This window comes from Canis lupus, chromosome 34, assembly GCF_048164855.1.
Source record: "Canis lupus baileyi chromosome 34, mCanLup2.hap1, whole genome shotgun sequence".
NCBI classification, from domain to species: Eukaryota; Metazoa; Chordata; class Mammalia; order Carnivora; family Canidae; genus Canis; species Canis lupus.
This window is the reverse complement of record NC_132871.1, coordinates 13,797,342-13,823,433: the sequence shown is the minus strand read 5'-3', so window position 1 is coordinate 13,823,433 and position 26,092 is coordinate 13,797,342. Positions and strand designations below refer to the sequence as shown.

The 26,092-nt window shown below is 41.0% G+C and overlaps 1 protein-coding gene and 1 long non-coding RNA gene across 6 annotated transcripts in view; both read left to right on the top strand.

Moving 5' to 3' along the window:
* The first annotated feature begins 901 nt into the window (after window positions 1-901).
* Window positions 902-26,092, top strand: part of RAPGEF4 (Rap guanine nucleotide exchange factor 4) — a 283,342-nt gene continuing 258,151 nt past the window's right edge. For 4 of the 5 annotated variants that reach the window (XM_072811403.1, XM_072811402.1, XM_072811401.1 and 1 more), the window contains exon 1: window positions 902-1,061. In XM_072811403.1, coding sequence (XP_072667504.1) covers window positions 997-1,061 — 65 coding nt within the window. In that variant the 5' untranslated portion in view covers window positions 902-996. The remainder of the gene's footprint in view (window positions 1,062-26,092) is intronic. The other variant, XM_072811405.1, reaches the window with a different exon arrangement.
* LOC140624500 (uncharacterized) lies at window positions 16,830-24,330 on the top strand. Its single transcript, XR_012023966.1, has 2 exons — window positions 16,830-17,160; window positions 20,246-24,330. It is a non-coding gene; the product is annotated as an uncharacterized lncRNA (long non-coding RNA).

Genomic DNA, 26,092 nt, shown 5'->3' with positions numbered 1-26,092 from the left:
CCTGGATCGCCCCCCTGGCCCCCGGGCCTCAGAAGCATGGACAGGGACGGAGGGCAGGCGCCGCGGGGTGGCTGTGGGAGGGGGCGGGGGTGGCCGTCCTCGTGCTTGTTGAGACATTGAATGAGATTACACAGGTAGAGCACGCTGCGTGGCGTCTAACGCGCGGTGGATGTTCAATAAATGGTGGCTCTTATTGGCATTAGGGCCAAAACCGTGTCAACGTAGAGCCCCTGGTAACGACACGTCATAGGAAGTCCTTTTCCCTTTAGGTCCCACCCAGAAGCATCCTCTGGGTAAAGGCACGCGTGTGTCCCGGCGTCGCGCAGGTGAAGGACGCCCAAGCAGGTGCTGGGTTCAAGGCCCGAGCCCGGCCTCCCCCGGCCGCTGCGCTCGCCCCTGCCCGTGCCCCTGCCCGTGCCCGTGCCCCTGCCCCTGCCGCCCCGAGCCGCAGGCCGCCGCCTCCCCCGGCCCCGTCTCGGGGCTCCCGCCCGGGCCTCGGCACCCCCGCCCCGCTCCTCCAGCGGGGACGCCCCGGCGAGCGCAGCAAGAAGCCGCAAGTTTTGACAACCGCTGAGGAAGACTAGCGGTCTCTAAGGAAACCGGGAGGCAGCAGCCATTTTAGGGGCATTCGCCGCAGGAAGACTCTGCACCGACAGCCCCGTCCACGCTGCCGGGGCCCGCAGGCCGGGGCGGCCACCTGTCGCAGGTGCGCGGCCACGCAGGGCCCTCCCGCAGCCCCCGGGAGCGCAGGGCGGGGCGGGCGGGGCGGGCGGCTCCGGGTCCCCGCGTCCCCGCGCCCCGCCCCCGGGCCCCCCACCCCCCCGCCGAGGCCCGGGAAGCGCCGGGAGGGCGGGCCCGTCGCCGCAGCCGCGCGGAGCGAGGCGGCCCGGGAGGAGCGGGTCGGCGCGGCGGGCGCAGGAGGCGGCGGAGGAGGAGGCGGAGGCGGAGGCGGAGCGAGCGCGGAGGTCGCCGCAGCCGGGGACGCCGCTGCCCAACATGGTCGCTGCGCACGCTGCCCATTCTTCCTCGTCCGCCGAGTGGATCGCCTGCCTGGATAAAAGGTAGCTCGGCCGGGCCCCCCGCGCCCCGCCCCGCCCCGCCCCGGCCCCCGCCCCGGCCCCGCCGCCGCCCCTCGCCTGCGCAGCCCGCCCGGTCCGCGCGGGGACGGCGGCGGCTGGGGGCCGGGGGCTGGGGCCTGGGGGCAGCCGGCCGCGCCGCCCGGGGGCGCCCCCCGCACCGACTCCTCCACGTGGTGGGGAAACGGCAGCGCGCCCGGGTGTGCACGCAGCGCCCCGCGCCCCGGCCCCGCGCCCCCCGCAGCCCCGGCCCCGCAACGCCCCCCGCAGCCCCGCGCCCCCCCAGCTCCGACCGCCCCGGCGCCCCCGCAAGCGCTCCGGCCCCGCTCCCCCCCGCGGCGCTCCCCCCACCCACTGGCGCCCCGGCCCCCGCCCCCCGCGACCCCCCCCCCCCCCCGCCCCGCTCCGGCCTCCTCCCGCTTCCCCGCTCGGGGCTGCGCTCCGGGATGCGCTCGGCCCACGGGCTAGCTGGGCACCTTCCGGGGCCGTGCGACCTGGGGCTAGCTGTCCTCCGAGTTCCCGGCGCGGGTGCGGGCGCGGGGCGCGGGCGACTCGGTCCCTGGGCCTGACCCCGCGGAGCTGCGGGGCGCCTGGCGGAGACCCCGCGCCGGCCGGCAGCCGCCTCCCGAGGGCCGCGCTAGGAGGGTCACGCGGGACCCCGCCTTCCCCCGGTACCTGTCCTCCGGGGGAGAGACCCTTATGTATCTAAAAAAAAAAAAAAAAAGAAAAAAAAAGAAAGAAAGAAAAAGGGGGCCCTGACGCCGTGTAGCTCCGAGGACAGCGCGGTGGGAGGAGGGTGGCCCCGAGGGACTGCGGGCCGCGGGCGTCTGCGGCTCCGACACCCTAACGCTCTGTTGGTCCCGACGGTGGGGTTTGGCGGCAAACACCGCGCGGCGCGTTAGCAGTTACGCGTTATTACCCCGGTTAAAAGGCGATGATGCGCCTGAACTTTTAAGAACCGAGCGAGGGGTGCTGCAGAGCGAACTGCCTCTGGGTTTCCGAGTTTGATGCGGCAGGGCGGTGATGCACGTCTTGCAGCGATCTGCATGACATCTCTGTTTTGCATTTGTGTGAAATATTTTGGGCCCTGCCATATTGAAATTTTTACAATTAAGCAGATTCGTAACCAGATCAAACTTGAAAATCTTCAGGGTGACATACTGGGAATATTTTACTATTAGAGGCCTTTGTGGGGAAAAAATTAAGTAATTTGAGGAGAGCTAAATGTGGCTCATTTGAGAAATTAATATATCTGAGAAATAATCTTTACTTTCAATTACCACACAGTGGCAAGATTTTTTTTTTTTTTTTGGCAGGCAGTGCCCTATTTACTCGAAAATGATATGTGCTAATATTAGAAGAATTGCTTGCAATAAATAGGAAAAGAATTGAAGTGATGGTTAAATCATACAGAATTATGTGGAGGAACTAAGAGCATATTGAACTGAAGAGTCTGCTAATGTGATAAGTAATCTAAATTTAATAGTTTAGGAAAGATGAATTATAAAAGAAGAGAAAAATCAGGCTCTTGTACTTGACCTAAAAATAGTAGTGCTTCCGCATGAGTGAATTTTTTTTAGATAATAGATTACATATTTCTATTTTCAGAAATGCATGGCATGCCATTTTTTGAACAGTCAGTAATTCACTGGAAATCTTTTAGTCAATAAGTACTTATGGCAAAATCGTAGAGCAATACTAACACAAGTGGGGTATATTTGACTCGGTCTTTTCATAATGTGTATCTGCCCAAATGATTTTGTTTGAAATGTATTTTTTGAACATAAAGCCACAATCTAATGCCACCATTCATAATTGGGGAAAAAAAAAATCTACCAGAGGTGGGACTAAAAAGCCCTTCACAAATACTGAGCGTAGCATTCATGGAGTACTGGAAAGTGGATAGGTCAAGAAGTCAAGGGTCTTAGGACCAGAGCTGTCACCAGCTCCCATCTCGGAGATGTGACTTTTATTTCCTTGAGGTCTGAGAAAGGAGGATAGAACTATCTGTCTTACCAAGATTTAGTGAACCAAACAACAACAAATGGTGAAAGTACTTTGAAAACTGTGAAGTACCATGTAAATACTTTATTTCGTGGTGTTACGATAACATGGCCTTTTCTGCAGTGTTGACCCTAGAATTCCTTTGAAGAACAGTTTAGTGGTGGCAATCTCATTGTAAGAGGGCCATGGGGGACTTGTTTTGAAGTTGCATTTTTACTTAAATTGTCTTTTAATTTTGTGGGGGATGAGGAAAGAAAATTAAGGGTGCTGATGGAAGTTAGGACACTGCTCTCAGGATTTCTGACAAATGCAATCTTGATACCTGGTTCCAGGTACTGTGTTGGGCACTGGGGATGCATGAGGTGAGGGAGGGCAAAAAAAAAAAAAAAAAGGATGAGTTGCTTTTAACTTGGAGGATGGGTGGTGAAGGTGGGACAGCTACATGAACAACTAACCACAATGCAAATGATAAGTGCTTTAATGGAGATGTATGAAATCTTTGGGAATGCAAAAGAGAGAGTCATCAGCTGTGTTTGGCTGAGATGCTTCCCACAAGTTCTTGCCTGGACCTTGAAGGTTGAAGGAGATTTTATCAGGCAAAGAATTTGGGGAGGGCGTGCCAAGCAAAGGGAGCAATGTGAAAAACAGACACACAGGTGTGGCATATAAATATGCTAATTTCTTCCCAACCACAGATGCCTCTTGTGACCAAATCTAGAGCATAGGAATGTATGCTCTATTTTTCTAAAACTTTCAATTACAGACATTTTGAAGCCTAAAACATACAAAAAAAAAAAAAAAAAAGAGTGGCATAGTGAACTCATATGTACTACTTGGGGATATGGTGTTGGGACCTTTTCCGTAGCTGCAAAATGTAGTTTAGGTATATGCATCATGCAAGTGGCACCTGTTGTAGACAGCTAGAAAAAGAGGGACCCCGGGGGTTAGAAATAAAATGACAGGTTAAAGTAGAAAGTCCATGAGTAAAGAAGTACACAAGTTGAAACAAACAAAACAAGGATAATAAAGCCTTTGAAGTGTTCTATAGACATGCCTAGAAAGTTGTCATAGACAGGAAATGCTATATAAACTTGCATGTGGGGAGGGGATTGAAAAATATATAGAAATATAGATTAGGTTAAAGAAAGAAAATTCAAAGTTTTTCATGTATCAGGTGTCCAAGTTCTTGGACTGCAGTAGTACTGAGGAGATGAGATTGTACAAATACTAATCTTAGAATCAGAAAGATATTGAACATTTAGATAAAAAGACATTGAAGGCCAGCCCCGGTGGCCCAACGGTTTAGCGCCACCTTCAGCCTAGGGCGTGATCCTGAAGACCCGGGATGGAGTCCCACATCAGGCTCCCTGCATGGAGCCTGCTTCTCCCTCTGCCTGTGTCTCTCCCTCCCTCCCCCCCCCCTCCAAATCTTAAAAAAAAAAAAAACATTGAAAAAAGTCTCAGCCGACATTGTTAAAGCAAAACAAACTTACCACTATTTCATCAATCTCACAATTTTTTTCTAAGCAGGGGCAGTAATTAAAAATGTATTACATGGTACCCACTACTTGGGATTTAGGATATGTAAAATATATTTGTGTGTGTGTGTGCATGTGTGTCTTTGTGTGTGTGCTGATCGTTGTTTAATTTTTGTGAAAATACCATTCATGTAAGAATTTAAGTTTGCCACCTATGAATTTAAAACCCATTTATAGGTCATAATTCTCATGGTTGGTGAGGCAGTATTTTGAAGATACCACACACATTCACATATGTATGGTGAATCACTGCCGGTATTCATCACTGTGGAGCAGGGGCCAGATCCACCAGCTGCTAGTGTGTCTCCTGAGCTAAGAATGGTTTTTACTTTTCTGAATGGTTGGAAATAAACCAAAAAAAGAGTACTGTTTTGTGACCCATTACATTTATATAATTCAAATTTCAGTGTCCATAAACAAAGTTTTATTGGATCACAGCCACACTCGTTTGGTTATTATATGTTGTCCACAGCTGCTTTCACACTGCACTGGCAGAAATGAGGTAATGGAGATGGTGTGGCCTACAGAGTTTAAGTATTACTGTGTGGATCTTTGAAGAAAACGTTTGCCATGCCCCATTACAGATGAAAGAATCTGGCTGATTGACAGAGAAACCACTGGAGATGAGGGAAATTGTCTTCATCTGGGAAGGAGTTCAAAATATTTGGTTTCTCATTCTTGAGTTAGAAGTGTAGCTTGGAGGGACATCCTCAGTTGATGGGCTTATTTGAGGATCACTGGTGATCACAGGCTAAGGCAGAAAATGAAGTTAATACAATATGGATGTGTAAAAAAAGATTGTCATCTTTCAAAGCAGCTGAGGAATTTTTCTTTTTTTTTTTTAAATTTTTATTTATTTGTGATAGTCACAGAGAGAGAGAGAGAGAGGCAGAGACACAGGCAGAGGGAGAAGCAGGCTCCATGCACCGGGAGCCCGACGTGGGATTCGATCCCGGGTCTCCAGGATCACGCCCTGGGCCAAAGGCAGGCGCCAAACCGCTGCGCCACCCAGGGATCCCGCAGCTGAGGAATTTTTAAAGTTATTGATGTTTCATTAAAAAAATGCTTCTTATACAGTGTCATTGCATCTGGCTTAATCCTCAAATAGATGTTGAGTTAACTATATTGATGTGATTGAATGAAAGTGAAAGAAATCAAGGAAGAAATTTGTTAAAAACCAAAATGCTTTGAGGCAGACATGGTGAAGAGGATGACTCAGAATCAAAGAAGCCTCAGACACGGCCCCACCCTACAGGAATACTGAAGATCAAAGAAGCATTCAGAGCAGAAGGCTGTCACTGGGGAAGGCCGGTGTGGACCCAGACCCAGGCATGTCCCAGGGGGATATTACCCTGGTGAATTCTCAGGGTTCAGGGCTGGTCTTATAACCTCAGATTCTTGGTTTGTCAGCCCATCAAGAATTAATACATTTTTTTAGGGGCATATACAAAAGCACCAAACTCTCAGAGACTGTAAAACCAGAGAGACAGTTCATTAATTTAAAAATAAGATCAGAGGAGCGGACACTCACATCCTTTGGCTGATGTACTCCTTCTCTAGGCAAGCTGTGTGGGAGACTTATTGCCATTTATTACCAGAAACCCATGTTTTACATTTATAGTGAGAAGCAAAGCTGCCAGGATATCAGGACACTTAAAACTTCTGGCCAGTTCGCTCTCTTCCTAGAATGACAGAGCCTGGGAATTGAATTATAATCAGAAGATAGTTCTGGGAATCCTTCAGGACAGCTTGACTGTCACCTCCCCGTTAGATGACCATTACATGTGCTCCCAACAGCACACTTTGTCCAACACTGTAATATCACAATCAGATTCCATCACAATTTCCTATTTACTTCTTTTGCATCCCTTGACGCCAGATTTTTTATTTTATTCATCATTTTATCTTCAGTTTCACTGCAGCACCCTGACTGTAGAAGGTGCTTATGAGATGAAGGTGAGATGGCCAGATGCATCCTCCTCCTCAGGAATGGAGTGGTCTCTGCAGCCTTGCAAGGAAGTCCTTGGGGGACCTTTGTCTTCTAAAAGCCTTGAATGGGCACCATAAAATCTCTCTTTGCTGCTCTTTTGTGTTTCCTTGGCTGATGTGACTACTTTTTTTTTTTTTTTTAATGACATTGCATAACTCTATTCTGATCTATTATAGAAAAAGGTTATTATGGAAAATTTCAAATTAGACAAAAAAAGAAGAGACAACAGTATGTTTCTCTTATACAGACCACCCCCTAAAAATTATGAACTGACAGTCAATCTTGTTTTATTAATCCCTTCATTCATACCCCACTACCCCCAGGATTATTTTGGTGCAAGTCCCAGAACATAATATTATTTCATCTATACATATTTTAGTATATATCTAAAAGGTAAGGACTCTTTATAAAGAAAACAATACCATTATCACACATTAAAAAATATGACATTATTTCCCTAATATAATCAAATATCTAGTCAGTGTTCAAATTTCCCCATAACTTTTTCTTTCTTGCAATTTGTTTCTATTAGGGTCCAGGTCGGTTCTATTTAGTTGATCATGTCTCTAAGTCTTTTTTAATCTCTGGGATCTTTCTGTTTCTTCCATATGATAACTTTGCTGTAGAAACTGATTTTTTTTTAAAGTCTGAATTTTAATTATGCCCCCATGCTGTCTTCTAATAAGTCCCTTTGTTCCCTGTATACTGTATAAATTGGCATTTGGATCTAGAGCTTGGTTGGATTTAGATACGATTTTCTGGCAACAGTACTTCACAGAAGTATTACATAGTTGCATCATGAGGCACATAATGTCAAGTGATTACTTTTTGTGATGTTAGTGATATATTGTCTTTAAAGTTTAATGCTTGGTGACTATCTTATTTGCAACTTATTGAGAACATGACATACATATGTGAAGCAATGGGAGGACAACACAACCTATTATGTAATCATGGTTAAATTCTGTGATACTGATTCTATCTGCCGTAGGATTTTCAGAAAGGAAAGGGTCAGCCAGAGCTGGACTCAGACTGGAGGCATGAGATGCATGGGGTGCCCATGGAGTAGTGGGCCTGGAGAAGGATGCCTAGGGTCTATCACACCCTTGGCCCTGCAGCCTGGTCTCCTGAACAGAGCCTGGGAGCACAAAAGAGTCTTCAGAGGAAGAGTGGTGCTCAGCAAAGCAAATTCTGCCTCCTTGTCTTAGTTTGTATTTCCCCAGATAGACTCTGGCTATTCTGATGAGGGCAGGAATGGCAGATTCCTTTTAATTCAAATTTCCTATTAATTTTCTACAAATTTTTAAGATTGAATAGCCTTTTCATAGTAGCTGCTTATTTTCCTGGACCACCTTTCCAACCTAAGGCAGCTAGTTTTCCTTTAGTCAGACTTAAATCCATCTTTATGCATCTTGAACAGTGGCAGTGAAGAGTGAATTTTCCCTCCAGTACTTCCAGTTCACAGATGAGGGAAAGAGAAAGGGAGAGGAGAGACCTTCTTAAGAGTAGAGAGACTGTGGAAAGAGAAAGAGGTCGGAAGTAACTAGGTGGGGAGGATGACAGAGAAAGACCCAAACAGAAAAGCAAACAATCTGACTGGAATGGAGGCACCTAGCTACCATGTTTACTCAGCTGTATCCATGTAATCCATTTACTTCCCCTACACAAAAAGAGAAACAAAGTGCTTTTACTACCCTCTTTTCTCTTTATACATGCTCTTTCCTGGAATACCTTTCCATTTCCTGTGCTTTGAATATGTAGATTACTTAAACTCTGTATCCTCGGTTTATCTTCCAGACCAGAGGCTTTTTTTTTTTTTTTTGGTCTCTTCATTGGATAGTTTTTCTTCACCTACCTCTACTATAGGGTTGGTAAAACAAAATTCTTACCTTCTAGGCCACCTTAGAGGCTATGTGACTGTGTGATGCAGTTCTAGCCAATGAGACATAGCAGAGTTCTACTGGTGGCTCTTAGGAAAGATTTTGCATTACTGATGAAAGACGAATGTATTTGCTCCCCCCATTCTTCTTTCTGTCTGGAAGTACGACCTGAGGCCTGGGACTTTGGCTACATACTGTAATCCCAGAAGAAAGAACCAGGAGAAACACAATTCTGACTTTGTTCAGCTACTAAGTTTAGAGTAATCATTGCCTACCTTTAGATTTTTGGTTTTGTGAGGAAACAAAATCCTATTTTTAGAAACTACGTTTTGTTAGGTTTGCTATTATTGCTGTCAAAACTATGCCTAACCTAACATGTTGGTATTCAGCTTGTCTAAAACTGACTTCATCTTCCTTAACCTTCCTCTCCATTAGTTTCTCCTCCATACTCCTATTTTATTGAAACTACTCTAATTCTCAAAACTTTGACCTTTCCTATGTCCCTTTTTACTACTAACCAGTCGCCAATTTTTTTCTTGGCCTTTATATTCTACTGCATTATTTCAAGGCCTTACCATCTGGATCTGGTTCCTCTTACTGTTTCCTTCTTCCAGTTTGGAACATGTGATATATTCAAATAAGTTTTGTTTTAGAGTCAGCCAGACCTGGATTCAAATTCTGTCACTTTCATCCTTAGCCATATCATCTTGCAGTTATTAATCTTTTTGAACCTCTATTTCCAAATCATCAAATGAGACTACAAAGACCAAGTATATGGTTATGTTGAGGTTTGTGGGCTAATGCAAGTGTAGCTGCGTGGTCCTCTCTAAGTAGAGAGCATAGTGTAGGGGTTAAGAGTTTGCGAACCAGGCTGTATTGCTTCACATTCTGGTTTTGATTTTATTACTGGTGTAACCTTGGGCAAATTATTCAATCTAGTAGTTGTTTTGTAGATTCCTCAGGATTTTCTATGTAGACAATCTTGTTGTCTGTGAATACTGGCAGTTCTACGTATTCTTTCTGATCTTTATGTCTTTTATTATTTACATTTCTTGCCTTATTACATTGGCTAGGATTTCCAGGGCAAAGTGGAACAGAGGTGTGAGACTGAACTTGCTTGAATGAGAAAACACTTCTTTTTCTTTTCTTTTTCCTTTCCTCTATTTTAAAAAGAAATTGTACAATATTGATGTTATTTCTTTTTTTTAAGATTTTATTTATTTATTCATGAGAGACACACGGAGAAAGAGAGAGAGGCAGAGACACAGGCAGAGGAAGAAGCAGGCTCCATGCAGGGAGCCTGATGTGGCACTCGATCCTAGGACTCAATCCTAGGACTCCAGGATCATGCCCTGGGCCGAAGGCAGGTGCTAAACTGCTGAGCCAGCCAGGGATCCCCTGATGTTATTTCTTTTTTAAATGTTTTATAGATATCATTTGGCCAGGAGTTTTCTTTGTGGAAAGCTTTTTGATGACAAATTCTGTCTTTAATAGAGAGGGCTACTCAGATTTTCTATTTCAACCTGTATTAGTTTTGATAAGTTGTTTCAAGGAGTTTATCCATTTTATCTAAGTTATCAAATGTATTAGCATAGAGTTGTTCATACTATTCTGTTATTATTCTATCAGTGATAGAATATGTAGTTCATAGAATATGTGGTGATGTTCTCCGTCATTTCTCGTATTATTAATTTGTGTCTGCTCTTTTTTCTTAATCAGTTTTGCGAGGAGCTTCTCAATTTTGTTAACCTTTTAAAAAATCCTTTTAGTTGATTTTCTCGATTTTTTGAGAAATTCATTAATTTATGCTGCCTTCCCTTTTCATCTACTTACTTTGTGTTTAGCTTGTTCTTTTTCTGGCTTCTTAAAGATGGAAATTTTTTTTTAAGATTTTATTTATTCGTGAGAGACACAGAGAGAGAGAGAGAGAGAGGGGTAGAGACACAGGCAGAGGGAAAAGCAGGCTCCATGCCGGGAGCCTGAAGTGGGACTTGATCCTGAGTCTCTCCGGGACCATGCCCTGAGCCAATTCAGATGTCCAGCCACTGAGCCACCCAGGCATCCCTTAAAGATGGAAATTTATATAATTATTTAAAATTTTTCTTTTCTAATATAGCACTAGAGCTATGATTTTTCAAGGTCAGCACAAAGAAGAAAGCACAGTTATTTCATTATTTAGTACTTACCAATGAAAACTATTTTCATAGTTTTATGAAACTATTTCATTGATAAATAGTCATACTTCCAATACCAAGTATTGGTACCAATCTTCTTGAGGTTGAAAGGGTCAGCATTTTCCAGGATCAGCTTGATTTACTGTTCTTCTCCAGAAGAAATAGTTTTCATCCAATACTTCCAAGTCATTGCTGCTCAATTACTTATCAATAGCTCATATGTGAAAAATGATGTTTATGCAGGATTTCCTGGAAAAGAAGTAATCCATCCATTTCTAAAATATCCTAAAATCTATCCTGGGATTAAATCAGTCTGTATTATTATATTGAAGTAATACTCTCTTTTAATGTCTCTTTGGCATTATTCTATCATGATATACTAAGAGCTTTATGAAGCCCATTGCTGAATTCACTGTTGGGATACTGTTCATCATATTGCACAGTATCTTCTTAATGAGGTTGAAAGGGTCAGCATTTTCCAGGATCAGCTTGATTTACTGTTCTTCTCCAGAAGAAATAGTTTTCATTGGCAAATGGTGGTTGAAAACTCATGGGTTATGCCACAGAGAATGTTACATATTCTTTAGCTATTACCATGGAAACCAAGGACCATGTATTCATTGTAGTGAAAAAAATTTTTTTTAGAGAGAGAGGGTAGGGTGAGGCAGAGGGAGAAGGAGAGATCTTAAGCAGGCTCCGTGCCCAGTGCAGAGCCTAATGTGGGACATGATCTCACGATTCTGACATCATGACTTGAGCTGAAATCAAGAGCTGGATGCTTAACCAACTGAGCCAGGCTGCCCTGCAGTGAAACAATCTTAAAACGAGCAATATAATTTTCCAAAAATCCTTTCATGGAGTAAAATTGTGAAATTTAAGCATATTAAATAGGATGAATTGCTCTGTAGGATTATTACCTATAAATTGGTTAAAAGTTCAAGAACTTCCCTTTTATCTAATTAAATGTGGAAATAAGTTTTAAAGGCCCTTAGAAAAGACTTAACTATTGGAGATATTGAAAACAAATAGATGTTGATGGAAAGTAGCTATTACTTGGAACTTAATAATTTTATTTTTTTTAAAAAAGATTTTATTTATTTGAGAGAGAGAGCAAAAGAGAGCACAAGTCAGGGGAGGGGAAGAGAAGCAGAAGGATAGGGATAAGCAGACTTCCCACTGAGTGAGGAGCCTGATGTGAAGATTGATTCCAGGACCCTGGGATCACAACCTGAGCTGAAGGCAGATGCTTAACCGACTGAGCCATTCAGACATCCCAAAATTTTGATTATTGATATTATGCATGACATTTCAATTCTGTTTAAATCCCAAATGAAGGCATGAATGTCTTGCCTTCAGATATTCAGGTATGGAGGCTCTGACAAACTTATTCTTCTAGTCATTGACTGGTTATTTATTGAGCACATATAAAAGAGTTGAGTTCTTGAATCTTACACATTTTCTTTGTCAACTCTTTAAACAAACTTGGAATATAAGAAAGTTCTAACTTTAGCATCCCTTGTCACTCCTTTTGCCACTCCTCTACCTGTCTCCTCCTTGCCTCCTCACCTCTTCCTCTTTCCTCAACACAAATGTGCTGTTGGCAAAAGATGATCTTAGTTTTCTACTTTCCTGCTGTTCATTCATTCAAAGATTTTACTTTCTGCTTTCCAAGTGTCATACATTCTTACTAGTGATAGATTAGTAATAAAAACTAACAATGCCTGTGACCTCATGAACTTAAATACTAACTAAGAAGACATTAAATAATTCACTTAGTTTTTAAAAATGAGTATCTACCATGTGCTTGTGCATGGTAGGGATGGAGTAGCTACTATGTGCTACTGTTCCAGACAATAAGGAATACAGTGATGAAGAAAATGGGAAAAAGTAGGTGTTAATAAATGCTATGAGGCCAAAGGTAAGAGGATATGGAGTGATGGATTAAGAGGAAACAAACAAATCGTATGACAACGTCAGATTGTAATAAGAGCAGCAAAGGAAAACAAAACAGAGGATAGGGGAAGAAACTCAGGCATGGTGTTATTTTACAGAGAGTGGTGAGTTCTTTCTGCAAAAGCAACATCTCATCAAAGACCTTGATTGGGGGCACCTGGGTGGCTCAGTGGTTGAGCATCTGCCTTTGGCTCAGGTCTTAATCCCAGGCCGGGATCAAGTCCCTCATTGGGCCCCCCTGCAGGAAGCCTGCTTCTCCCTCTGCCTCTCTCGCTCTCTCTCATTCTGTATCTCTCATGAATAAATAAATAAAATCTTAAAAAAAAAAAAGACCTTGAATGAACTGAGAAGCCACTTAGTATGAATTTAAATTAGTGTAATCCACGCTTTATTAAATGGGCAAATGAAGTATTTTAGTGCTCATGTTAAGAACACAAGCTGAATAAATACAATGCTACCCTTTTGCTTAGTAACAAGGGCTTATTTTGAGAAAGTGCCTTATATATAGTGTATTAGTGCCTATAGTAATATTACAGTATATTATACAGAAGCAAAATCTACTACGGACAAAGATAATTTCAGAACTTGGTGAAAGGGATAAATATTGAAATTTTGGTTTATCTTTTAAATATTATTATGTAAAACTATTTGAAATACTACCCACTTTAGTTGTTTGTTTTTAAATAATTTTTGAGGAAAAAGAAAACTACCTCTAGGGAACTAATGAATGTAATACAGATCAGGAAAAGTGTGATTATTTAAATGAGGTTGAAAAGATATTGTGTGTGTGCTTTTGACTGGATGTTGACAGCTGGTTGGATAGTGGAATCAATATCCCCATCCTACCAATGGAGTTTTGGGTTTCATAGTTAGCCAGTTTAATCAGTGATGAATTTGTCTAATACCTCTGGGGGGTCAGTGTTCTCTAAAACAGGCCTCACAGATATATATACCAGAGCAAGAAAATGGCCTTGGATCCTTAGAAATCCCAACAATTCCTCATTTTGTGGATTTGTTCTCTATCTTAAACAACTTTTCTGTCATTATTGCATCATCTGCCTTTTGATAATTTTTTAAATTGAATTCTTATCATATTTTCCTTATCAACTAATGAAACGATATGGTAGTATGTTTGTAAGTTTTTTCATCTCAAAAAATTTTTTTTAAGATTTATTTATTCATGAGACACAGAGAGTCAGAGACAGAAGCAGGCTCCCTGCAGAGAGCCTAATGCAGGACTCGATCCCAGGACCCCAGGATCGTGACCTGAGCCAACCACTGAGCCACCCAGGTGCCCCTCATGTCAAAAATTGAAGACAATTTGAGAATAGTCTCTGTGGTGATGCAGCACTCATTGTAAATATTCCCTGGTGGTATATAAAGATCTGATTTGTAGAGTTAGAGCTATCTAGTCCGTAACCAGGTTTTACATTTTATTTACTGAAAACAATTCAGATACTCAAAACTGGAGTCCCTGTTTAATTATCCAGATCATCAGAGCATAAAAGGGGAGCCCTCTATTGAGACAAAAAGATGGAATTACAAAAAATAGCAAGGGGATCATATAACAAGGTGGCTTCATCTATAAGGCAGACCTCTGAAGCATGGACAACCCTGGATGCCAGTGGGTTGAATGGGAGTACAATTCTATTGTGCTTTTTCATCTCCTTGTGCTGTAACTGTACATTATCAGCTTGTGAATGCACCTTATCTTTGCCTGAATTGAATTTTACATTATCTCTGTTGCTTTATTTCCTACCTTTTCAGTACTTCATTGGATAGTTATCTTAATGGCTTTAGAGGTTCATTTTAGAACTTACCATTCAACAGATTATGGATATCAAAGTGAAACTCATTTAATAAAAGAAACTCTTTGTGTTTAGATGACTAATGCTTTTCTGTCTCTATCATTAAAAGTCCTAACCTTAAATATCCACAGGTAAAATGAGCAACAGCGCTGCTCCTCCAAGGAGCTTACAGAAATCAAATGTGGACACTGCTGAAATCTGTTATTGTTTTGTTTGGATTATCTGAAAGAGAATCGAAGGTAGTCAAATTGTAAATTGAAGTAATTTAAAAATATGTATATTTTATTCATCGCTTTTAGGGAAAGAGTGTAAGTAGTAGGGAGAAGGGAGAATAAGTAATAATAAAATAAGAATAGGATGGAATGATTTTTAAAATGCTGGAAAGTATTTGAATAAGTAGAATTGCATTTGAATCTATTTCTTTTGAATTGGGACAAGCAACCCAGGCATAAAATTGATGTTGTTGTATGCTGAATTCTACTTATTTCTATAATTATATAGCAGAAATGTCATTGATGGGAGTTTTATCTCATAGGATTTATATTGAAGGAATTAAAAGGAATTTAAAACAATGAAAAATGAGCAAGGAAGGAAATTATAGGGGAAAAGGAAAACATTAAGAAAATAAATAAAAGCCCACTAATGTTTACATGCTACAATGGCTATGTAAGACAGCAGCATGGCTTCTTGGTGTGACATGTGACATGGTTGCTACTACCCCCACTCCTTTTTCCCCTTGGTTTGTGAGAGCTGTTGCTGGCTTGCAGCTGAGAGCCGACAATACACAAATCCCCTGCTTCTTTTTGAATGTTCCCAGTTGACATGTATTGACAAGTATTTCCCCTTCCCAGAAGAAAATGACAGGAGCTCATGAGAGATAATGGACTATGATTTAAACTATATTTTAATTGGGGCTAAGCCAAAGGATTTCTGCCTTATAATTATTAATTTACTTTAACAAACCCTATCACCAGGAATTAAATGATCATAAAATTTTAGTGTGTTTTCCTACAGTATTTTTTCTGAGTATTTTAACTTGTTTGAGCTCATTCTTTAATACTTTGTGCCTTTTAAAATTAACATTATTGGATGATCATTTTCCTAGGTTGTTAAAATTCTTTCTAAATATAATTTTTATTGGCTGAAATGATGTGGATTATACAGCTTAAGTTTTTCTTTTTGTTGGACAGTTAAGATATTTAAAAATGATTGTTGCTGTTACCAACAATGCTGTAATGTTTTATATTAAGTTTTTCCTGTGTTTTAGATTATTAGATTATTTCCTTACGTTAGAGATACCTATAGAACTAAATAGATTATTAATATGTGTGAAGAGATTTAAGATTTTTATATGTATTTTCAAATTAGTTTTCATAAAATAAAATAGCTGCTACTATCCATATTTTACAAATAAGGAAACTAAGGTTAGGAAAGTTAAATTGTCCAGAGTCACCCAGCAAGTAAGTGCCAGGGACCAACATGGGATGAAACCCCATTCCCTTTTGACTATTTTGGTGTTTCAAGTATGTTCCTTGTAATATTGGTAGGTAGTGTGAAGGAAAAAAAGGCTCAAGATAAAAATTTGGGAAATGTCAAGTTAAAATTAAGAGCTTTTAATTTTTATTTTTATTTATTTATATTTTTTTATTTATTTATGATAGTCACACACAGAGAGAGAGAGAGAGGGAGGCAGAGACATAGGCAGAGGGAGAAGCAGGCTCCATGCACTGGGAGCCCGACGTGGGATTCGATCCCGGGTCTCCAGGATCGTGCCCTGGGCCAAAGGCAGGCACTAAACCGCTGCGCCACCCAGGGATCCCAAGAGCTTTTAATTTTTAAAAAAAATTTTAAAAGATTTTGTCTATTTATTTAGTGTGAGCAAGTGTGTTGGGGGGTGCAGAGGCAGAGGGAGAGAGAATATTGAGCAGACTCCACACTTAGTGCCGACTCCCATGCGGGGCTCAATCTTGCGACCCTGAGATCATAACCTAAGCTGAAATCAAGAGTCGGATGCTTAACCGACTGAGCCACATAGGCATCCTCAGTAAGATCTTTTTGAAAGGCCTCACAGTCCTGGACATCACTATATATTTTTTTATAATAAATTTATTTTTTATTGGTGTTCAATATACCAACATACAGAATAACACCCAGTGCTCATCCCGTCAAGTGCCCCCCTCAGTGCCCATCACCCATTCACCCCCACCCCCCGCCCTCCTCCCCTTCCACCACCCCTAGTTCATTTCCCAGAGTTAGGAGTCTTTATGTTCTGTCTCCCTTTCTGATATTTCCCACACATTTCTTCTCCCTTCCCTTATATTCCCTTTCACTATTATTTATATTCCCCAAATGAATGAGAACATACAATGTTTGTTCTTCTCCGATTGACTTACTTCACTCAGCATAATACCCTCCAGTTCTATCCATGTTGAAGCAAATGGTGGTTATTTGTCGTTTCTAATGGCTGAGTAATATTCCATTGTATACATCACTATAAAGATGATCTGTGGCTGTAGAACACTGAGGAACTCTATATTCCAATCTTTCTTCCTTAGTCCTCTGCTTTCTCATTGTACTCTGTCTGACCTCCTTGAATCTGCTTTGAGTGTCTCAAGTCCTCTGGGGTTGCCAGGGTGGACAGTCTTCTCTAACTCTTACCCTAACACTGCTCTTCCTACTCTGAGTGAGCTTCCAGGGCCATATAAGGAGCCATTGTCAACCCACTAGATTTGCTCAGGTAATTCCTAATGGGTTGTTTCTTGTCTACCTCTCTGTTTAGTCTTTTTGGGTTGACATGTCTCCCCTGGCTCCTGTCTTATACCACTCTTGAAGGCCAATCTCTTAAATAGGACAAGTAGGACAGACACACTGGCTCATACCTGGAGGTGGACACAGAATGGTAGGGCAGTGCCCTACATTTCTCTTCTTTATCTTGCATCTGTTTCTTTAGAGTCTTACATTCACAAACTCCCTAACAATTGATAAAATAATTTGAGCTAATGTGTTAAAGAGTTTAACATTTAAAGGATACCAAGAGATGTCAAAACTTTAACCTAAAGGAAATTGGGATGAAACTCACACAACGAGAATGTTTGGCTGGTGGCTCTTTGAGTCACATCATCCAGATTTGCATCTTCTAATGTAGCCCTAATCTTAGCATATCTACCCAAGATGTACTATTTCTCAAGTGTTTTGTCCTATTAAAGATTTTCTGTACATGGTTTCTAAATTACAAGAACTTCAGATTACTCAGAGTGCTTAAAATCTGATAAAATCTTAAAGTTGATGAGGTTGATCTGTTTTAGAACACAAGATTCATTTCTAGATGTACAACAATAAACAACTGAAAGCCAAACAGTTTAGTTGTCAACAGTGAGTCTTTAGTTATCCAGCATTATAAATTTTATACAAATTTATTTTCATTAATCCTTCAAACTTGGTGTAATTGAATAATCCTGGTAGAAATGATATTGAATTGTATTCCCAAGAGGTATTTAATATGATTGCTTTTCTAAAGTATACTGAATATAATTCTTCTTTTACTTTGTGATTGAGGTTCAGTGTACTGAGCATAAATTGGTATCACATATAATGTGATTTTGACGTATATAGATAATTTGTTTCAGCACCAAATATACCCCAGTGTTACTTCCCCACCTCCCTTTTTAAGGCTTCTTGTTTCCTTTGGCCAACTCTTCCCTATCGTCTGTAACCAGAAGCTGTCACTCCTTGCTTGCTGCCCTCTAAGTGTCTCTTCTTGCACAAACATGATATCCTGCTTCTAAGCCTTTGAACTTAGAATCCAGGTTAACCAAGTTTTTTGGAACTGTATGTATAGTACAATTATATCTATTTTGGCCTTGAGGATTTCTCTTCTGAGTAAAGTACATGAATTTCAGAGGTTTGGTATTTTAAAGCTATCATTTTGGTTATACAAAGCCTTTTAAACTTATTTACTATATGATCTGACTTCTGTGGTTTTTTCTTAATAACTGATATTTCCAGATAAATGTCTTTTGAATAGTTGAAGCATTTCTTTATTCAGCAAATATTTATTGAATGCTTAGGAAACACCCTTCTAGGTGCTTAGGATTCTTTAGTTAAGCAAAACAGTGGATCCCTCTTCTCCTAGATCTTACATTCTAACAGAGGAAATAGATTTTAAAAAAAGACAAAATAAACAAATAAGTTACATGTTATGTTTGAAAGTAATATGTGTTATGGGAAAAACAATTAAAATAAGAGATCAGGAGTGCTAGTGGGTTGGCGAAGATTGTAATATTAAAGCAGTTGGACAGAATATGGTTCATTGAGAAAGTATGATGTAAGCAAAGAGGCAAGGGAGTTAATAAAGCATATGTTTAGGATAATAATATCCTGGCAATGGGAATAGCCAGTGTAAAGACCTGAGTTGGTCATGTATGGATTGCTCAAGGAACAGTAAGGAGGCTTTTGTGGCTAGACTAAGTGAGCAAGAGAAAGATTAGGAGAGAAAATGAGCAGAGACTCAATGATAGGGACTTGAGAGCTATTATAAAAGCCTCAGACTTTACTCTGAGTGAAACAGGGAACCACTGAAGGGTTTTGAGCAGAGGAATGGTATAACCTGACTTTCATTTTTACAAGATCACTATGATCACAATGTTGAGAAGATGCTGTGGAGAAGGGAGCAATAGTGGGAAAGGGGAGACTATCAGGAAGTTATTGCAGTAATCCAGGAGAAGGATGATGGTGGTTTGGATCAGAGTGACAGTAGTGGAGATGGCGAGAAGAAGTAGGAGGGATTTGGGAAGTAGAACCACTAGGACATGAAATGAGTGTGGGAATGTCAGAAGAGGAGTCAAGGATACTTTGAAGGTTTTTGGCATGGGAAATTAGAAAGATTGAAGAACCATCTGTTATGATGGAGAAGTCCAGAGATAGGGTATATTCAAAGAGAATGAGGAGTTCAATTTTGGACATGTTGAGTTTGAGATGTCTGTTAGACATTCAACTGGTGATGTTGAGTAGAAAATTTGATATGTGACTCTGTAGTATAGAGGAGCAGTCTGAGTTGGAGATGTAAATTTGGGAATCATTAATACATAGATGATATATAAAGCCATGAGATTGGGGAACATCAAGGAAATGAGTGTTAGAAGAGGACTAGGGATTAAGCACTAGTATCTTCCAACAAGAATTCAGGGGCAGAGGAAATGACCAACAAAAGAAGCTGTAGAGTGACCAATGAGGTAGGAGGAAAACAAGAAAATGGGGAATATTGGGGCCCCTGGCTGGCTCAGTCAATGGAGCATGTGACTCTTGATCTCAGGGTCATGAGTAAAAGGCTCATGTTGGCTGTGGAACCTATTTAAAAAAAAAAAAAAAGGAAAATGTGGAATATGTCTTGAAAGGCTAGTAAAGATGTTTTCAAATGTTCATATCTTCAAATGTCAGATAATCATGTTAACAAACATATGGAAGAAGAAAGACTACAACCTGGGTTTGCATTTGAAGTTTTATATCTTACAGATGACATAGCTAATAGGTCTACTTTTCCAGCCTGGTTGACAGTTGGGAGGGTTGCAGACTCTGTGCCAGGCCTTAGAATGTTGTTGTGAGGAAGACAGCAGGACTGAAAACAAAAATAAAATACCTCTCACACAAGGTGCAGGACAAATGCAAATCCTGTGGTCTAAACTAGAAGGAGATCATTTGCCTAAAATGTGGGTATATGGGAAAGTCCAAGTTAAGGAAAGATGAAACATCAAGGTATAGAGGACAAGAGGTCGAATAACATGAATGCAGTTATGAAAACATAGGGTGTTATTTCTCCCTAACAGATGGAGAAAAGAACAGGGAGTCAACATCACCGTGATAAATACTGAACAGCAAGGAAGCAAACTATCACAGCTGAGGCATGCGGGCTGCTGTGACACTCAGAAGTGATATTATCAATAAAGCCAGAGTTGGCAAGTATTTAACAAATAAACAACATATGGCTCATTGGTTGCCATGTCCCTGGAAACATCTCTTCTCAGGAGAAAGTATGCCTCTATAAATGAGTTTCTGGTTAGTGCACATTGCTTTTGATGCATATGGCAGTTGTGAAATTGTAACTGCCCAGTTTACCTAAGCAAAAATGCTGCTAAAAAGACAGCGATACCATTTTGGACAAAAGGACTCAATTCTCCCTATTTCTTCCATTAAATACAACTATAAACCTTGGACATTATATATAAAACAATCAGAAAAAGACTGAAAGGTAGAGAGAAGAAGGTAAACTGGGTTGGGACTTCTCTATCTGAAGAAAACATAGTAGTAAGTTCCTTGAGTTTTCTTTCTGTCTTAAATATTCCAGACTGGCTGCTGGAATAGATGACAATCCAGAAATGCCAATGGACACAGGCCAAAAAAAAAAAAAAAAAAAGCTTTCAGAAAAGCCTGCTCTCTGTGGATAAGCAAAGGGGCAGCCTAGCAAGACAGAAAAAAATTTAGATAAAAGCTGCTCTAAACAAACAAACAAACAAACAAACAAACAAATGCTCTACTTTAACCAAACACCACAGAAAACACTGCAGGCTCACTTCAACCTCCATCAATGAAGACAGTGTGGATCCTCAACTTTGATCCTTGCCTAACTGTAGTGAAGCAGTCCTTCCCACCTGGATTTTAAAGCAGCCATCATAAAAATGCTTCGGTGAGCAATTATGAATATACTTAAAACAAGTGAAAAACAATGTATAAGCAAAAACAACTTAGCAAATAAACACAATAAATAAATAAGAACCAAATGGACATTTGAGAACTGAAAAATCCAACAACTGAAATTAAAATTTCAGTGAATGGCTCAACACTAGAATTGATAAGACAGGGGGCAGAATCAGCAAACTTGAAGATACCCACTTAGCAATAGAAATTACCCACTTGGAACAACAGAGAGAAAGTAAATTGAAGAAAAGAAAGAGACTAGGGTCTTGTGGAACTATAACAAAAGATCTAACATTCATGTCATGTGGCATCCTGGAAGGTAAGGGAGAGAGTGGTGCTGAAAAAATACTGGAAGAAACAATGGCTAACAATTTACCAAATTTGGCACAAGTAATGGAACTACAGATTCAGGTAGCTGAGTGAATCCCCAAAGAAGATAAACCCAAAGAAATCCATGCCGAGGTAATCAAACTTCTGAAAATTAAAGACAAGTAAAAAGTATTTTAAAACAGCAAGAAAGAGGTGATACCTTATTTAGGGGAAAAACAACTAGAATTACAGTGGATTTCTCATCAGATATCATGGAGCCCAGAATGAAGCGGTACATTTTTCCAGTATTTAAAGAAAAAGTACTGTCAACCCAGAATTCTATACCCAGTGAAAATGGCCTTCAGGAATGAAGGGGAAATCAAGACATTCTCAGATAAAAGAAAACGAAGAGGATTTGTCATTAACAGATCTGCTCTAAGTGAATGACTAAGAAAGCTGAGAAAGGAAGAAATCTTGGAATATGGAAGGAGGAAGGAACAATGGAAAGAGTCAAAATATGGGGCACAGGAAAGGAGATTGAATTAAAGCTGAATGACCTGCAAAACAAATGAACTTGGATATCAGTGGATATTAGGATGATAACTCTTAATACAAGTGCCCTCCTGTTTGTGCTGTCTATAGAACACACTGCTTTCTTCCAATGCATCAGAAACCCATCTTTTAAAGAAACTACTCAGAAATGTTCTTGCACCACCTACTTGGGGTACAAGAATGATGTTAAGTGATGAGTGTGTGCAGCCTCTTCTGTATCCTGTCCTATATCCAGCAATTCTCCCTCTTTAGCAATCCAGCCACCGTGCATCTAAGTTTCCCTACTCAGGTATAGATTACCCTCACCTCGGCTCTGCTGTTTCTTCTACCACACTTTAATAAAGGTCACACTTTTATCACTAAGATCTCTTTATGGAGTCTCAAAAGTGATTAAAAATAAATTCTTTGGTCAAGGGCTGTCTCTTCCATTCAGCCTTCATTTTCACATGCCCTCTTCAGCTAATAATTATTAATTTTGGGGACACCTGGGTGGCTCAGCGGTTGAGCGTCTGCCTTCGGCTCAGGGCATGATCCTGGAGTCCTGGGACCGAGTCCCACACTGGGCTCCCTGCAAGGAGCCTGCTTCTCTCTCTGCCTATGTCTTTGCCTCTCTCTCTCTCTCTCTCTCTGTGTGTGTGTGTCTCATGAATAAATAAATAAAAATCTTTAAAAAATTATTAATTATTTTCAGTTATTAAATATCTGGGATTTTTGGAATCCCAGAGGCTGAATTTCTCTGTATAGTAGAGTAGGACCTTCTGTCTGGGACTGGGGCTCCACCTTTGCCCCATCAGAGACAGAAAACAGAAAAAGAGATGGCCAACAGTGGACTCTCCCAGCTGGTAGATGATAATTCCATTTCCCCCTAGCTTTAGGCTTCCCATATCTCTACTTTGCATTTGGACCCTGCCACTGTCTAACTCATGATCATGGATAGGAATCAGATGGTATAAATTGGGGAGTGGACATCTTTGCATGTACATGGATCCACTGTCTTAGTTGATGTGTAGATAGAGAAGGGAGGAGTGAGCCAATGACAAAACATTGGCTCTCAACCTAGGAGCTTTTGCCATGAGTGACTGTAGGATCCACAGTGAGGTAACAATATGCCTGTGGGACCAGGGAGGCCAGTGTGCTGTTATGAGAGTCGAGTGGTAAATTCAGCCTTGTTACTAAGAAGACAAGGCTTTAACTTTTCTTTTTTTTTTAAGCCAAGATCTCCAAAGACAAGTTACTAAAGAAGACAAGGCTTTAACTTATCTAGTTACTGAAGAAAACAAGGCTTTAACTTCTCTTTTTTTTTTTTTAAGCCAAGATCTCCAAAATGAGAATCTAGCATGAGTGTGTAGATCACAAAGTAAACCTTGTTCTAACTGGAGGAGCCAGTCAGTTGGAGAGATCCTGGAAGAAGATCAAGGCCTCAAATCCCAAAACGTCACTTTGCCCTCATGCCTTCCTCAGCAGTGTATACTTTCTTCTGCATCCTCATTGCACTGAACAAGCCATTTTCCTTCTCTTTACTCACACAGAAAGAAGTAAATAAGTTTTTAAAATATCCTTTACAAGACCTTTGTGCAATGCATATTAATACATTGACCTTACATCAAGCAATGTTATGTGTGACTCTGGTGCTGGGGCTCATGCCTGAGAAGAGAACAGAGAATATACCATTATGGAAGTTACCTGGAATGCAGACACTAAATGAGTAGTCAGAGGAGTGTTTAATATAATGTTCATATTGCTATGAAGGACCACATCAGGCTATGAGAATGTACACAGGGTGGACCTGAGTCTGAGAGATCAGATCAGATTTCCTCAGAGTAGGTGGCATCAGAGCAGTAAACTCCGTTTATCTGGGAATGCATAAAATATGAATTGATTTTTTTTTGACTCAGTGCTATATGGATTAGGAAGAATGGACCTGCAAATTTCTATGACTACATAATATAGGCAGATTGTTTAAAATAATTTGTTATAATATTGGGTCACCTGGATGGCTTAGTCGGTTAAATGTCTGCCTACAGCTTAGGTTATGATCTCAAAGTCCTGGAATCGAGCCCCACATCAGGTTCCCTGATAATTGGGGAGTCTGCTGCTCTCTCTCTCTCTCTCTGCCCCTCCTCCCAACTTCTCTCTCTCACTCTCTCAAATAAATATTTTAAAAAAAGAATTAGGGATCCCTGGGTGGCGCAGCAGTTTAGGGCCTACCTTTGGCCCAGGGCACGATTCTGGAGACCCGGGATCGAATCCCACATCGGGCTACTGGTGCATGGAGCCTGCTTCTCCCTCTGCCTATGTCTCTGCCTCTCTCTCTCTGTGTGTGACTATCATAAATAAATAAAAATTAAAAAAAAAAGAATTAATGTTACTTTTCTGATTTTATATAATGAAACTATTGTTCAGTTTGTCCTTTTTTTAAACCTTTGTATGTTGGTATATGTTATAAAGTTTTGAATGTATACATATTCATATTTGTTGGTATTTTTTGATCATACTAATAAGCTTTGTATACAAATTAGTGGAAATACTATAACTTGTAAAAACTAATACTACCATTTCATGACCATTACCATTTAAGACTTCCTTGTTCACCAGTAAACACACTTTATTTCCTTGCATAAGACAAAGTAGATACATTTTTTCCAAAGATTTCATTTATTTGAGAGAGAGAGTGAGTATGAGCAGGGGGAGAGGCAGAGGGAGAGAGAAAGGGAGAAGCAGATTCTCTGCCGAGTAGGGAGCCCAGTGCAGGGCTTGATCCTAGAACCCTGGGATCATGACCTGAGCCAAAGGCAGACACCCAGGTGCCTCAAAGTAGATACCTTTTTATTTGATGGTTGAATAAACATGGAACCTGGAGAAGTACCGTTTCCCAAATCCTACAGCCCTGCATAGATCAGTGAATTCCTTGCCTTTACTGTATTTGGCTTTCCAATGGAAATTCATTCAAATGATGGTAGATAAGATGGGTGTGGCAGGATATGTGTGGAAGATGTGATCTCACCTGTCCAGGGCAGCAGTTAGTCTAGATCCTGTTAGATACAGCTGAGAGTCTTCACATCATATGCCTATGGAGATTACCTTAATTTAAGCTGACTTTAAATTAAAAGCATAGCTGAACTCCAGAAAACATTGACCTGTCCCTTTTTCAAGGACTACTTTGTGGAGCTGTACTCTATGATGTGTAGATACGTATCTGTCTAAGGTGCCATCGTTTTTGGTCATGGAGACTGATGTAAACTTCAATCTATCCAGGGTGCTTTCTATTTTGTGGAAGAAGCAAACCCTTGAAAACCTGGCATTGTACAGTTTGGTCAGCTTCATGAAAGTTGGGAGTCAGCAATGAACAAAGGTCTGAGCATTTGCCCTGGAATGGTGAATTTCTATGTGACCATGTATTCATTTGTACAGCTCTGCAACAAATTAACACAAAGTGTGTGCTTTAAAACAGCAGTATTGTCTCTCAATTCTTGAAGTTAATAGTTTTTTAGACTATTCGTTTTTTAGACTTTTTAGTTTTTTAGTTAATAGTTTTTTTAGTTAATAGAGAATCTGCTTCTCCCTTACTCTCTCCCTCTGCCTCTCCCCCTGCTCATGCTCACTCTCTCTCGATCTCAAATAAATACAATCTTTGAAAAAAAAAATCAAGGTGTCTACAGGGCTATGCTTCCTCTAAAGATTCTACAAGAGGATCCTTTCTTGCTTCTTTCTAGCTTCCATGAGTGCTGGCAATCCTTGGCATTCCTTGGCTTGTACTGCACGACTCGTTCCTGCCCTCACTGTAACATGGCCTTCTTTCCTCTGTGTCTGTTTTAGTGTGTCTTCTCCTCCTCTTATAAGGACATCATATTGGATTTAGAATCCACCGTAGTCTAGTATGACCTTCCCTTAACTAATTACATCTGCAAAGACACTGTTTCTAAATAGGATCACATTCTGAGTTCCAGATGGGCATAAATTTTTGAAGGACACTATTCAATATAGTACAGTGATTTTAAAACTCAGAAGAGAATTGACCTGCTCCATTTCCCCAAACTATTCTGAAGACTTCTGTTTACTATTCTGCAAACCCAACTTCTGCTTCGCTTGTGTCAGGAGAGAGGCGGGCCAGGATGGTC